Source organism: Opisthorchis viverrini (genome assembly GCF_000715545.1).
Source record: "Opisthorchis viverrini unplaced genomic scaffold opera_v5_292, whole genome shotgun sequence".
NCBI lineage: Eukaryota > Metazoa > Platyhelminthes > Trematoda > Opisthorchiida > Opisthorchiidae > Opisthorchis > Opisthorchis viverrini.
This window is the reverse complement of record NW_008751945.1, coordinates 313,506-326,736: the sequence shown is the minus strand read 5'-3', so window position 1 is coordinate 326,736 and position 13,231 is coordinate 313,506. Positions and strand designations below refer to the sequence as shown.

Sequence of the window (13,231 nt, the reverse complement as noted above, 5' to 3'; positions counted from 1 at the left end):
ATATATATATATATATATATATATATATATATATCATCCCATTCGCTTTCGAGTCATTCTACTGCTTCACGTCGACATTCAAGACAGCCATTTTTCCTGTGCCGTTTTTCATTCGACCCCCCCCCTAACTTTAGGTGGATTTCGCGGGAGCCGAGTTGCTTCAAACGTATAATCGGGATCAGCTCCGGCGGCGTCTACTCACACCTGGAAGTCCTGTGACAGGAGCTTGGACCTCTGTCAGTTCGTCCGGCTCCAACGCAACTGGTTGTCCCTCGTCGCACAAAGTTGCCTACATCATTGAAATCCACAACCGAACTCCTTCAGAGACCGCTATTGTGGGTGTGCGGATAGGGTTACCAGCAGCAACCGAGGAGTACGCGACTCGGTGGCCCAAGTTCATCAAGGTACGTATGGACATTTGGTCGTTAAGCTTGAGTCGATTAATTTTCCGATCACGTGTCTGTTCTAACTCGGTTTCTGCTGCACTCTGTCTGCCCACCTATAGGTGTTCAACCGCATCGTACCGATAACACCTCCATCGTCTGGAGCGATGGCCCGCATGGTTGATGTGGCACTCTACCGGTCGGAAATGTTACAGTCCTGTAAGATGTTGCAGGTTTTCGGTAAGTCTCAGCCCGTTTTCGATCAATATGCTTATTTCGTCTGTTTTGTTTCACGTTCCCCAGTGTGTTTTTCCAACCCTCTCCCTGTTGGATGTCAGTTTCGTGGACCAATCAACTTTCGTCCAGGGCTGAAAAAACCTACGTTTAACTGGTAGCCCTCTCCCCAGCTGGTCAGTACGGTCCGTTTTTATGGATGTGTGCTATTATCCTGTAGAAGGGGGCGAGTGGTTAGAGCGCCCAAGTGGTTGGAGCGCGAATTTACTGACCGAAAGGTCTGTGGTTCGAACCCGACCTCTGCTTGGGCAACCTGACAGTATCCCAGCTCTCGTGCAACCTTCGGGTGGTATGGCAGTCAGGCACCGGAAGGGTGTTGCAGCCCGAATTTCGTAAGGCGTTTAGAGCGTTCGCTTGTGGTTCTGTGGCATTCCCGGCTACCTTTGTGGTGGTTACCTTTTTGCGCATAATCTCCGGTCGTGAACGATCATAAACTGCCGAGTATGAAAAAAAAACCAGAATAGGCAACCCACTTTGATAACTTTAATTTCCTTCCCAAGTAACCGAGTTCAGTTGGGCAGTCGTGTTCTCACCCTACCGTGACTGTTGCTGTTAGTACACACGTGGGAGAGGAGTGCTAGCCCCGTGGTTCACTCCCGCGTCGTTCGATGAATCTGGTAAACTCGCTCAATGTACAATGTGCTTGTGTGGCTGTGATAGAACGCTTGCCTTGCACGACCAGATTCCCCTTCCAGTACAACCAAGCGTACGCGATGCCGGTGTGTTCCATGGTAAGGGCAAAAATCGGGCCTGGTATCTTCTGTTTTTGTTATGGACTGACCAGAATGATGACACCAGCTCAAGCTGCCCGAACTAGTGAGCTAATATTGTGTGGACAACAACAAGTGTGCCCCCATAACTACCCACAAGGTACTCACACATCCTGGCGACCGGTCAACTGAGTTTGTACAATCACTGAAACTCGTAGCACTGTCGTCCTCAGTTTCCGATTTGCAAAACTATCTTGATCTGTTTTCGATACATACACTCATTTGCAAATCGATTTGGGTTTCACGGGAGACTATTGAATCTCTCGTTTATGATGTCCTCCAGCTGAACGCGCTGCACACAGGCTGCCTCATGTTTCAGTTGGTACGATATTCGAGATATCGCAGTATATTTTCATAAAGGAAACTACTCACAAGGTTGCTGAAAACTCTTCGACAGCTCACGACCGGTTTCGCCCTTCTTGGGGCTCATCAGGTAGGCGCAGTCCCCGAGTTTCCGTCAACCTTATGATCTACTTGAACCCAAATTGCACTGTTTTCGAGAAATACACTCATCTGCAAATCAATTTGGTTTTCACGGGAGACGCCTTGCACGACCAGATTCCCCTTCCAGTACAACCAAGCGTACGCGATGCCGGTGTGTTCCATGGTAAGGGCAAAAATCGGGCCTGGTATCTTCTGTTTTTGTTATGGACTGACCAGAATGATGACACCAGCTCAAGCTGCCCGAACTAGTGAGCTAATATTGTGTGGACAACAACAAGTGTGCCCCCATAACTACCCACAAGGTACTCACACATCCTGGCGACCGGTCAACTGAGTTTGTACAATCACTGAAACTCGTAGCACTGTCGTCCTCAGTTTCCGATTTGCAAAACTATCTTGATCTGTTTTCGATACATACACTCATTTGCAAATCGATTTGGGTTTCACGGGAGACTCAATTGAATCTGTCGTTGCAATGAGTGTATTTCTCGAAAATTTGATTAGTCTTTTAGCGAGGGAGAACAACTGACTCACAACCTCTTCCATAATACGGTTTGGAACGGAAAACCGTGAAAACCAAATTGATTTGCAAATGAGTGTATATCTTGATCTGTCATTAAATTAACCAGCGGGCACTATTCACACTTTGGAGCTGATCAATTGCTCAACGCACTTCGGTGTTCTCGAATCTAGCGAGCTAGCGAACCTTGTGCTGGGGGATGTTCGAAACTGGGTATTGTGTCCATCTCTGATGCATTTCATCACCATGTACTTCCTTTCCCCCGGTCAGACTCTTCCTTTGTCTGCTGCTGTTTACTGTGTTTAACTCATAGACTCGATATGCATTTGTAATCCCTCATGAACTTTTAACCCTTGACTTGTCGAACCAATTTGGTCGACTACGCGCGCTTCTTGACCGTTTTGCGTTACCACGTGTTGTGCCCAGGCATGTGTCGCAAACTAAGATCGATTTACCATCTTCTTCGGGCTTTCTTTGAACTTGAACTACTTCGTGCAACAGTTTAGACGGAACTCCCCATAATTTGAGGTTTGTACCCCTTTTATTATGTATTTTATACACGTAGTACCGCATCTTTTAATAGATCTCAAGAATCCTCGATTTCTGGCTTGTGATTTTGCGCGTCACTCAAGTGGGCTCTTCTGAATACGTCGAAGTATTCTACAGATACATACTCATATTCGAATGCCACGAAACCGTGAGTGAAAAAGAACCGGCTATGAGTGGAAAGAAAGAGGAGAGTGGGATGGCTTGCAAAAAAACCAAACGTTCTCAGAGATCCCAGAATCATATGGGAATTCGTTGCCATCAGCACAATCTCCCTCCTCATTCTTTACGAACCGTAGCCAACAAAGAAGCGAAGCAGCAGTCTAACCTAAAAGCAACACCGTTCTCACCAATAAGACAGGTTACGCACGACTTCCTGTAGGGTTTCAGATCATACGCAAGAATCCCAGTCAAGACGATGAATCCCTCTCCAACCTGGGTTTTGGGGGACGTGATCATGTCCGGTCGCCTCAATCTGACAGTTAATCCGTTCCGAGTTGTCAAACAATATTCCGCAAAATCTTACAGAAGTTTGCTCGTGCTCTGAGAATGTGCTTCATCTCTCGTGAATCTTACCATCACCAAGCTATGTGAACCAGTCAACAAACCCAGATCTTTCCGTCTCTTTCCCAACTTTCAAGGGGACACAAAGAGACGGGTATTCTCAAACTTTGTATCCCATGGGTTCGAAACGCGTGCGCAGAATTATGACAAAAAAGTTCCGTCCTTCGGTTTTCCTGTAAATGTTTGAAGCAAAATTAGCTTGGTCACAAAAGGTGTCTCGCCGAACGTATTCACTCTTTGAACCATGTTTATCCTATTTGTGTGCATGTGACCACGCTGTTTTGTTCACCCGTTCACTATTCTCCTCAACCCCTCTAGTTGGATGCAGCGCGGATCCCGATGGTCTGACCAGCGTAGATTTGGTCTCTGTCTACACGGCGCCCAAATCCGATCTGGACACTACGCGCATTTCCTACGAAGGCTTGTTACGTCGACCCAGTTCCATCAGACTCCCAAGTTATGGCACCGCATCCGTCGGTCCACTCGATCTATTCGTTCATCGTACTCCCCGATTGGTCAGCCAGGCGAACATCAGTTTGGATGCCTCCAGTGCTGCAAGAGCTCCTCCGTTGGCAGACATGAAATCCATCTGTTCAACGTCAAGTAAGTACATCCGGTTATGTCTGACACACAAGGTTGTCCTCCCCAAACAACTATAATCCTCTTCTTGTAGTTGACTTTGGTTCATTCTACAGGGTGTCTCAAAATAGACGCAACAAAGAATACTCATGGTAGAACTTCAACACCAATTCAAACATTTATCATTTTTTATGTGGACATACATGCATTATGGAGGTTTACTGCGAACAAACTGGCATTACAAAAGATGTTGAAACAAAACCGCCCCTTTCTTCTATAACAAGTTGGAGGTGGTATGAGATGTGAGACACAGCATGTTTAACTTCTTCAAGCGTCACTCGTGCACACTCCTCTTCGATTCTTGCTCTTAACTCAACCAAATTCTTCGGTTGACTTTCGTGATATACGCGAGCCTTGATCATCCCCTAAAATCAATAATCCAGAGGTGTGAGATCGGGTGACCTTGCGGGCCAAAAGTTTGGAAATCCACGAACAATGATTCTCTCATCAGAAAATTGCTCTCGGAGGTAATTTCTCACTTGGTTTGAGTAGTGCGGTGGATCGCCATCTTGTTGAAAGACGGTCGATGACTTCTTGTGCTGCTTGAGTTATGGGATAACATGCGTCCGCAGCATATGGAGGTAACTGTCGCAGGAAACCGTAGCATCAAAGAGAAAGGGACGCAGGAGGCACTTTGAGGAGATGGGGGGAATGGAGATTATGGGTGAGGTACTCGTGAGGAGCCTCACGGGACCACATCACGCAGTTGTGCTTGTTGATTATGCCATCCACAGAAAAAATTGCTTCGCCCCATTAAATGTTGGGAATGATTTCTTCATTGTCCAGCAGCCAGTTGCTCCATGTCTTCCTCTGTGATGTTTTGTAATAAAGTGAAAGGGTACGGGTAGAGATTAATGTGGCGTCTCATAATACGATGCACGAAGGCGCGGGGAATGCCGGTCAACTGAGACGCCTGAGTTATGGACGAAGATGCCATGATGCTCTGGGACTGAAGTTTTTCGACAGCATTTTGTACAATGGGCGCTCTTTCATCATTCAGAGACCTCTTCCCTTTGCCAGGAAAATTCAATGCAGATCCAGTGGACTCAAATTTCGCAATCAAGCGTGTAATGGTCGACACGGTGAAAGGATCTTTGATGAGACCATGTTTGGTATTGTAACCACGAAGTGTAGCGATGGCGCTTTTACCAAGGGAATAATAGAGTTTCGCAATTTCAATGCGCGTACTGACATCCATCCCAGACAGAAAAAAATGCCAACACTGGCACGCAAAGCCTCCTTTATGTGGCTACTAATAATGGTTTGCTACGTTCACTCATCCAATCAAATTTTGCGTCTATTATGAGACACCTTGTATTAGCCGCGTGTATCGCTGACCGAAAGAAGAGACATTAGTGAAATAGTATTTGTGACAAAATGAAGATGACAACTCTGGAGATTGAGGCTGATGGATGAATTTCAATGGAATAATGAAGGAATCTCGCCACCCACTGTTTGGTTGAAGCCCTCAAGCAGATCTGTAGCGCCTAATTGACGTCCTCTTTCTCACTTTGATGGTTTTCACCTTGAATCTGATGTCACCCTATTCGAGCAGGTGTTAGGGCTGGCTCATCGACTGTCGTTCTAAATACAATCGGTGTAGTGGACATCGCGTTCTACCGCGCATTCTCTGCTTCATGTCCTCCTTCCTCAGAAGCTAAATTTCAACTATATCAATGACTGCGACGTAGTTGGACATGACAGAATTTGTTTCCCACTGTTCATTTTGCAGTATCAAATTGGCTTTGGATTTCTACGGGGCCGCTTTCTGAGTAGTTAAACGTCTAAGAGTCACAATACGGAGGTACCAATCCAATCGAATTACTTGCGCGTTTCTCATCGGAACTTTGACCAGCAAAGATTCAGTCATCTATATGATAAGGATGATATTTTTGTTGCTTACCCATCATCCCCCTTTCCGTTCTCCCTGGTCAGCGCCATCAGAACACGTCTTGGCCTACCGTTTGGATCGTCTGTTTACCACCGGCTTCGTTACCATTGCCAAACATAATCCCTTCAACGATCGCAGCTGTAATCGTACAATCTCCTCGGTGTGTGTCCATCCTCCACCCCCATTACCCCCGTCGCCAGCACTGCTTAGCAGTTTGATCCGTTTGGGTGACCCACCTATGATAGTGGTCGCAACAGCTCAACCACCACAAGTTCACAACGGCATCTCCTGCGGTGTGGATAGACCACTATGTGGACATCCCTTGCAAGAAGTAATCTTCCTCACGTCGTCGCTGTGTGATCTGTTGACCGCCTCCTTGCACTGGGGAACCGGCGCGGAAAGCCTTGAAACGGTAAGCATATTGATCGATTTTTCATTTCTTTCCATTTTTTTTTGTGGTCGGATGCTCAACCGCGCACAGAGGACGAAAAGATTAGATAGCAGAACGGTTGAGAGAGAGAGTGAAGAGACTGGACCTTACTGTGGTGTAACGGTTTGCGCACCTCAGCGATCCATTGAGCTATACTGGAGAGTGTCCCCGTGACACTCACAGTCTCTCACACCAGGTTGGTAAATGGTAAGACGTCTGTCGAACACAGTCTCCTGACCCTTTTTGTTGGGGGTTGGAACATGTGTGGCGACGTGTTCCGTAGAAATGGTAATGTACTTGCATTTCCCTGCCAAATACCGCTGCCTTGCGGTTAGGCTTTTGAGCCGAAGGCTTTGGCTGAGCACCCTAATCATCCTCCTGTCTAGGTGTGGGCGCCCTGGCAGTATTCCAGCCCTCGTATATCCATGACCTACAGCCATGATGTTGAGAACGGTTGAGCGCGACTACATTCTGTTCACATTTGTTTCATCCCTGATGGTAGGCATTATCATCGCTGAGCTCAGGAAGTTCTACTGTTAGTAATTGATTACTTAACCGTTCGAATACGAACTGCTCATCCGTAGGTTGATTTACTCGCTCTCGGACAGGATATAGGGGTACTCATCCTTCAATCCTACGATCCACATGACATGGTTGACTGACTTTTGATGTCGCAGTTCAGTCAATCGTTTTTTCGGATCCACATTGGATTAGTTTGACAACCGTGCATCGGCTTCTCACAGAAGTTGCGGTAACTCCGATGATTTCACAGCAACTTCGATTACCCTGATTTCACCACAACTGTGTTTTTACGCACAAACAAATCCTTTATACTCATCTGCAAGCACATTTGGTTTTGCGGGAGACTCATGTGGAACCCAGCTGAATCTCTCGCTTGTGATGTGCCCAGGCAACTGAATGTGCTGCACCAGGACGCCTCATGTATTTGTAATGCACTACTTATAAGGTTGCTGAGTAGTGCATCACAAATACAAATCCTTTACGTTTGGACAGGAATCGCTCCACCGATTTTTTGTTCGCTCCTATTGGTTGCCCGTTTTCCTCGTCCCATGTTGTTCGTTGTTGCGTTGAATTAAAATCACTCGCTGTTCGCTTAGCCTTTTCCCCTGTATCTGTCTTTCTTCGGGTCGGCTTACGTCTCAACATCGTGTTGATGAATTTCCCAGGATTCTCCATCCAGTGCAGTTTTCAAAGTCTCTTTGTCTGCACGTTGGTTCGATTCGATACATTCGAGAATCATCCATGACTGTGCGCTGTGAACGGAATTTCGGTCGCCTACCTTCATTTGCAGTGGGGGCATTGGTCTGATAGCCACAATCCACGTCATGTGGATGGTGGCACCATCGTCTTTTTAATGTCTAGGGCAGCAATTGATTTTGTTACAAGAACGGTGTTACCTCCACTCACTCATCCCTTTCCATCGGGTTTCAGCTGAGGAGCTCGAGACGGGGGGGGGGGGCGAAAGGTCAGTGGTTCGTGCCCAAACCCAGCATCTCGACTGCACCTTTCTAGACCTGGCAATGCTCAGCTCTGTTGCTTCTTTCGGGTAGCTTGACACCGACCGAGTTTGGCGATCATTTTCAATAAAACAACTAATGGATGTGGCACCTGAACTCGATGGATTTTACTGGCGCCTCCCGTTCCGCACTGATGTCTCGCTACCCAGGTAGCAGCATGCACCCGAATCAGGTTGACAAGAACAGTCCAATTAGCTGCATCTCATCAGTTTCGTGCGTAGAACCCTTCGAACACAACAGCCCTACTAGAGATGGTCCCATTTTACAGCGGAATATTGCAAATCTCGCATATATCATGCGAATACCGTATTAGGTGGCATCCAATGTTCTTGGGAGACCTATCAGAATGCTCCTGACACGTGGATGACTGGACACCGAACTTGACCGGGTGGTAGACACTCGCATCACCATGGGTAGAGTTTATCATATTTGGATCACCATATCGTAAGGGGCCGATGTCTCGTGACCCAGCCAACGACCATGAAAGGGGGGGGGTATCCTTCGCCGACATGCTCTACGATTTTCCAACCGTAGTGTGTGATTTTGTCTCTAGAATGGATAACTTTGTCAGAAGCGCAGGCACATCACGCGTGACTCGCCGTTTCTTAACTCAATTATACCCTAAACTGTTGATTTCATCCAAATCGGCAAGTCCAAAAGTGAGGATTCTTAAATCCCGTTGGTTCCTGGGAGAGCAGGTAAGGGTGAGCCATGTTTGGTGAGTCTGAACGATGTATAACAGGATGGCTGTGGGAAGCTCATTCCAACGAACGAGCTGTGAGTTGTTATTGACCTTTGTAGTTGCTTGTCTCGTGTTGTCAATAGAGTATAACGATCGTATGAGTCGTGTGGCATAGTGATTTGACCGCCAGTCGGATCGGTCAAACGCTTCAAACCGGAGCAATTGACAAGAGTATTCCGTGGATTTTCAGCAACCTTGTGAGTAGTACATTACAAAGATAAGAATATTCTTTGCTCATATTCAAGAGCCGCACACTCGTTCTAACCAAGCTTCATCCATTTGCATACCATTTCGGTTCTAACGGGATACTCAACTGAATCGCAGCTGAATCTCTCGTTTATGGTACCCTTCAGCTGCGATTCAGTTGAGTCCCCCGTGAAAACCATATTAGCCTGCAAATATGTGTATTCTCGCACGATTTGGGTTCAAGTAAAACGGGAACTGCATCAACCTGATAAGCTCCGAGAAGGGCAAAACCAGTCCTGCCTTGTCTACGGGTTTTCAGTAACCTTGTGGGTAGTTTCGTTGGGGAAATTATACTCGTTCTATTCGCAACCGAAATTAAACAGTTGGCCCTACCGACTAACGAGTCTGCTGAGCGGAATGCTAATGTACTAGACGTCGCGGTCTGCACGCGCTGTCTAGCCACACGGCAGTTGTATCAAATCGCTTCATCATAGACCTGGAAGGATGGAGCAACAGTAATCCTAATCCCAGTTGATTTCCCCATTTTTGGTCGAGTTTGAAACAACCCTACCTGTCAGTTACACTTGCAGCGTCCGATAAAACGATGGTCAGACGCTTCAACGGTAAACTTAATGTGGGATAGCAGCAATGATTGCGTCTGATTGCGATGGACTTATTAAGGGGACACAGCTGGCTTTACTCTAAAAAAACGCCTTAAAATCCTGGTCAGTGATATATCGAAATACTTGCGCGCATACTCGCAGTTCCCCTTGTCATTGACTCGATGTGGGGGTAAAGTTGTATTGTCTTGTGTGATAAGAGTGTGAAAGAAGTAAGCCGTTTCTATCAGGCCACCAACTTGCCCATGCTTATGGAGACAGCGCTTCTGCCTTCCCCCGAAGAAGGTGAACCCTCAATACTGTACATTCCGATCGCCCGACGGTGCATTACTTGATACTTTTCAGACCAAAGAGTCTGATGTTGCTCAAAAGGCATCTGATGTGTTCGGCCGCATCAGAAGTGAAATAGTAATGCCTTACCCCGTGTGCTCTCGGGTCAGGCAGCCAAGTAGACTAGACTATTAAGTCATCGGCTCCTCGGTTCCGACTTTTGAGTCAGAGGCCAGGGGTCGGGGCCCTGAACAAACCCTTCCACGGAATTGTGGGTCACACTTTTTTGTCAAACGTTCAACCAAACCACCTTCGTCGGGGAGTATCATTTGCGAATACACATCTTCCTTCGCTGACGCCTACTCACACGTCCCTCACCCAATTCCTTCTGACTCTGCCAATCACCTAACCGTTGGTCCATAACCAGGCTTCTGCCCTGGAAATAAACCCTGATTAACTTCAGTGGATCTGTTCCACAATGCTGCTTTCAACGTGTGTAATCTGTGTCAAATTGGGCAGAAGGCCCCTCTTGCTCAGACCTTGGTCTCTTTTTCAATCGATGTCTCCGAAACACACACAAAAGGGGTTCGAAAGAGTTCAGTTTCCGCGCATCATGTTTGTTGGTCAGATGTAGAGTATACTGCTTAGTTTACCCTCATCAGACTACTCGCTTGCCTCTAGGGACAACAAAAGCTAGTACTGTGAAACTCTGTCGTAGTTCGCATTTGAATGAGGACTTCTCTGTATTCATGCGTCAATCTACATCTCAACCAACGCCATCACAAAAACACACATGTTTTCAATTTCCTTTCGGGATATTGTTTTGTAACCAAGTGGCTTTCATTTCTTGTTCGTATCATGTAGATTCTTGCACTCACACACACACCCCTCACGAGCGCGTCGCACTATTGTTTCCGTCTTTTCTTTTCTTTATTCTGTGTTCTCGTCCAATCAGAGCACCAGCTCTACAGGTGTACGTCTGTTACTTTCCTGCTTGGAACAGGTTCTTTCGACACCGTCGTCCTTGATGACCATGCCCGCGGGTGCACGAACGACTCCGCATGCGTTGGACACCATTCGCAGCCAGGTGTCGAGATTGCTTACCTCGCTTCTGTCCAATGAACAGACCATGGACCCGAACTGCAACCTTTTTGGCCCATTTTTGTGGAATCTCTCTCGGCAATTGTTTCGACTAATTGCAGTCATCACACAACTAGTGGAACAACGCAAGACATGCGAGACCGGCGTTCACGCCAACAGTTCCACCGTCGGATTTCAACAACCCATCACGAATGTGGTCAATTCCGCAGTCCTTCAACTCACAGACATCTGTCACCTATCCTCTTCCAGACCACTCGCGGCCGACAAGCTGTTGCACGAGTTCCAACACCTAACCACGTTTATCCATCATCTAGCCTTGGTAGACCCGACGCGGCTACGTCATTTACAAGAACATCATCAACTCACAAAGCTTGTTCTCACAGCATTCGAGACAGTCGAACGATATTTGCCCATCCCCACATATTTGCGCGATCCTCTGCATCCAGTTTGGATTAATCACTGTGGTCTGGTAAATCGCTCAAGCCCCGCGTCTCATGGCTCTGCCGCCGCGACCGTTCGTGCATTCGTCCTGTCCGCGGTTCATTGTCTCTACGCTCTGTTGATTAGCACTCTGTCGCCGGATATCCCAACGCCAACGCATGATATTCGCATGGATGAGCGAGGCGAGAGGATCTACGCGATTCTTCTCAATCTGCTGATGCACCCAAATCTTTCTGTAAGTGATCCTTGGTTTCCTACAGTTTGTAAGGTCAATAATCTCTGGAGGTCACTTGCAAGTTCTCTCAGAGTTAACGGAATACACTCATTCGCAAACTTATTTGGTTTTTCGAGGGACTCACCTGGAACCGAGCTGAATCTCCCTCGGAGTTCGTTTTATATGAAAACGTATTGACGGCGGGTGTTCAAATGAAGTTCATCACTTTCATACCTTTTCCGTGATTACTACTGACAAACGGCATATATCGATTAACTAATCAATACCTTGCATTTCCATTCAAGGTCTCTTGTGCTGCTCGTGATGGTCTTTGTCGACTTTTGCTGATGGCAAGGCCAAAGTACCCGATCGCCTGGTCTGTTATCGACCACCGTCCAGAAGACGATGGATACTTACCCTGTAGACCTCTCAAGTTTAGTCTTGACGACATTGGACAGACCGCCAAGAAAACCGCTGCAACCAGCTCAACGGATAAAAGTGCTTCCCGACCGACACGCGAATCAGCACCTCCTCCTACGTCTCACTTTGGAAGGTCTTCCGTTACCCCCTACCCGGCTCGTCGCCGCCCACAGCGGAATCTCGCTCATGCAGGAAACCGAATGGTAAGACCTCATCTGGCATAACTGTTTGAGAAAACAAATGTGTGATTACACAACTCACTTTGGGAGTCTGAGAACTTGATACTGATAGCGTCTAAGTCCTCGGTTCACCAACGAAACCCTGCTAGGGCTTCCGCACTCAATCCGCGGAGGTCAGGTGTCACGCTTCTCTACACAGATAGCCAGGTGCTACTCCATGTTAGTGTTTCTCAGGCGACAGGGGTATCTTCTCCATTGGTGAACAATCAGCCCACCAACTCTGTTCATCCTTGATGCTCCATCCAGATATCCTTTATCAAAACATCTTGCGTCTCACAGTTAGTATGCATGCAAGTTCGTATGGGTCTGGTCGTTGGCTTGTTCGCTGAGCTGGGCAAATTTTGTTGCCAGCTCTAGGAGAACCGGCTCGATCGTAGGCCATTCGTTGCTAACCAAACTGTGTTATTGTCAGAATACACTCGTCTAATAAACAGTTTAGTACGTACACCCCCCCCCCCAGAGGCCACTGTTGATTTACTGGTTGTAATTGAGACTTCGTGGGTACATACCGTGCTAAGAGGGTGATGAAGAGAGGAACAGTACCGCTCATTTTATCAGTTTGGTATTTTGACACGATCCGTGTGACCTTGTACGATGAAGGTCAACTGGGCGGCACCAGAAGAGAAAATATACAACAGCATGAGTTAGAATCATCAATGTATTGTAAACTTTGGTCTATCCTGCGACATCAGAACGACAGTGTTTGAGTAACCTTTATACATTTTCGGCTCGGTTCTTGGGCAAACATAGAATGTTAGTCATATGAAAAGAAAGATAGAGATTCTCCTGGAATTCGTCATTCTTATCCGTCATCATCATTGTCAGCTGTAATGACCGCGTACTCGTCGTACAGTGGTTGTTGTAGCTGCCGCAGTTTCGTTCACCGATGATTTGGGGGGGGGTGTAGATAGCTGCGCATTGCAGGCGGGAGCTGAGAAATTGGTGCATAAATCCAGCATTGTCAGTGGGCTGTCAAGTG

The 13,231-nt window shown here is 47.1% G+C and overlaps 2 protein-coding genes across 2 annotated transcripts in view; one reads left to right on the top strand and one right to left on the bottom strand.

Annotated features, from left to right (window-relative positions):
- The window catches only part of T265_09579 (hypothetical protein), a gene marked incomplete at both ends in the record, with an annotated part of 115,598 nt that overhangs the window by 58,840 nt on the left and 43,527 nt on the right, over positions 1 to 13,231 (top strand). The window contains 6 exons of the mRNA XM_009175688.1: positions 135 to 404; positions 506 to 623; positions 3,840 to 4,124; positions 6,096 to 6,463; positions 10,793 to 11,614; positions 11,899 to 12,216. Coding sequence (XP_009173952.1) covers positions 135 to 404; positions 506 to 623; positions 3,840 to 4,124; positions 6,096 to 6,463; positions 10,793 to 11,614; positions 11,899 to 12,216 — 2,181 coding nt within the window. The remainder of the gene's footprint in view (positions 1 to 134; positions 405 to 505; positions 624 to 3,839; positions 4,125 to 6,095; positions 6,464 to 10,792; positions 11,615 to 11,898; positions 12,217 to 13,231) is intronic.
- T265_09582 (hypothetical protein) lies at positions 7,635 to 7,829 on the bottom strand (the record flags this gene model as incomplete). Its single annotated transcript, XM_009175691.1, has 1 exon — positions 7,635 to 7,829. The coding sequence occupies one exon, from the start codon at positions 7,827 to 7,829 to the stop codon at positions 7,635 to 7,637; it is 195 nt and encodes a 64-aa protein (XP_009173955.1).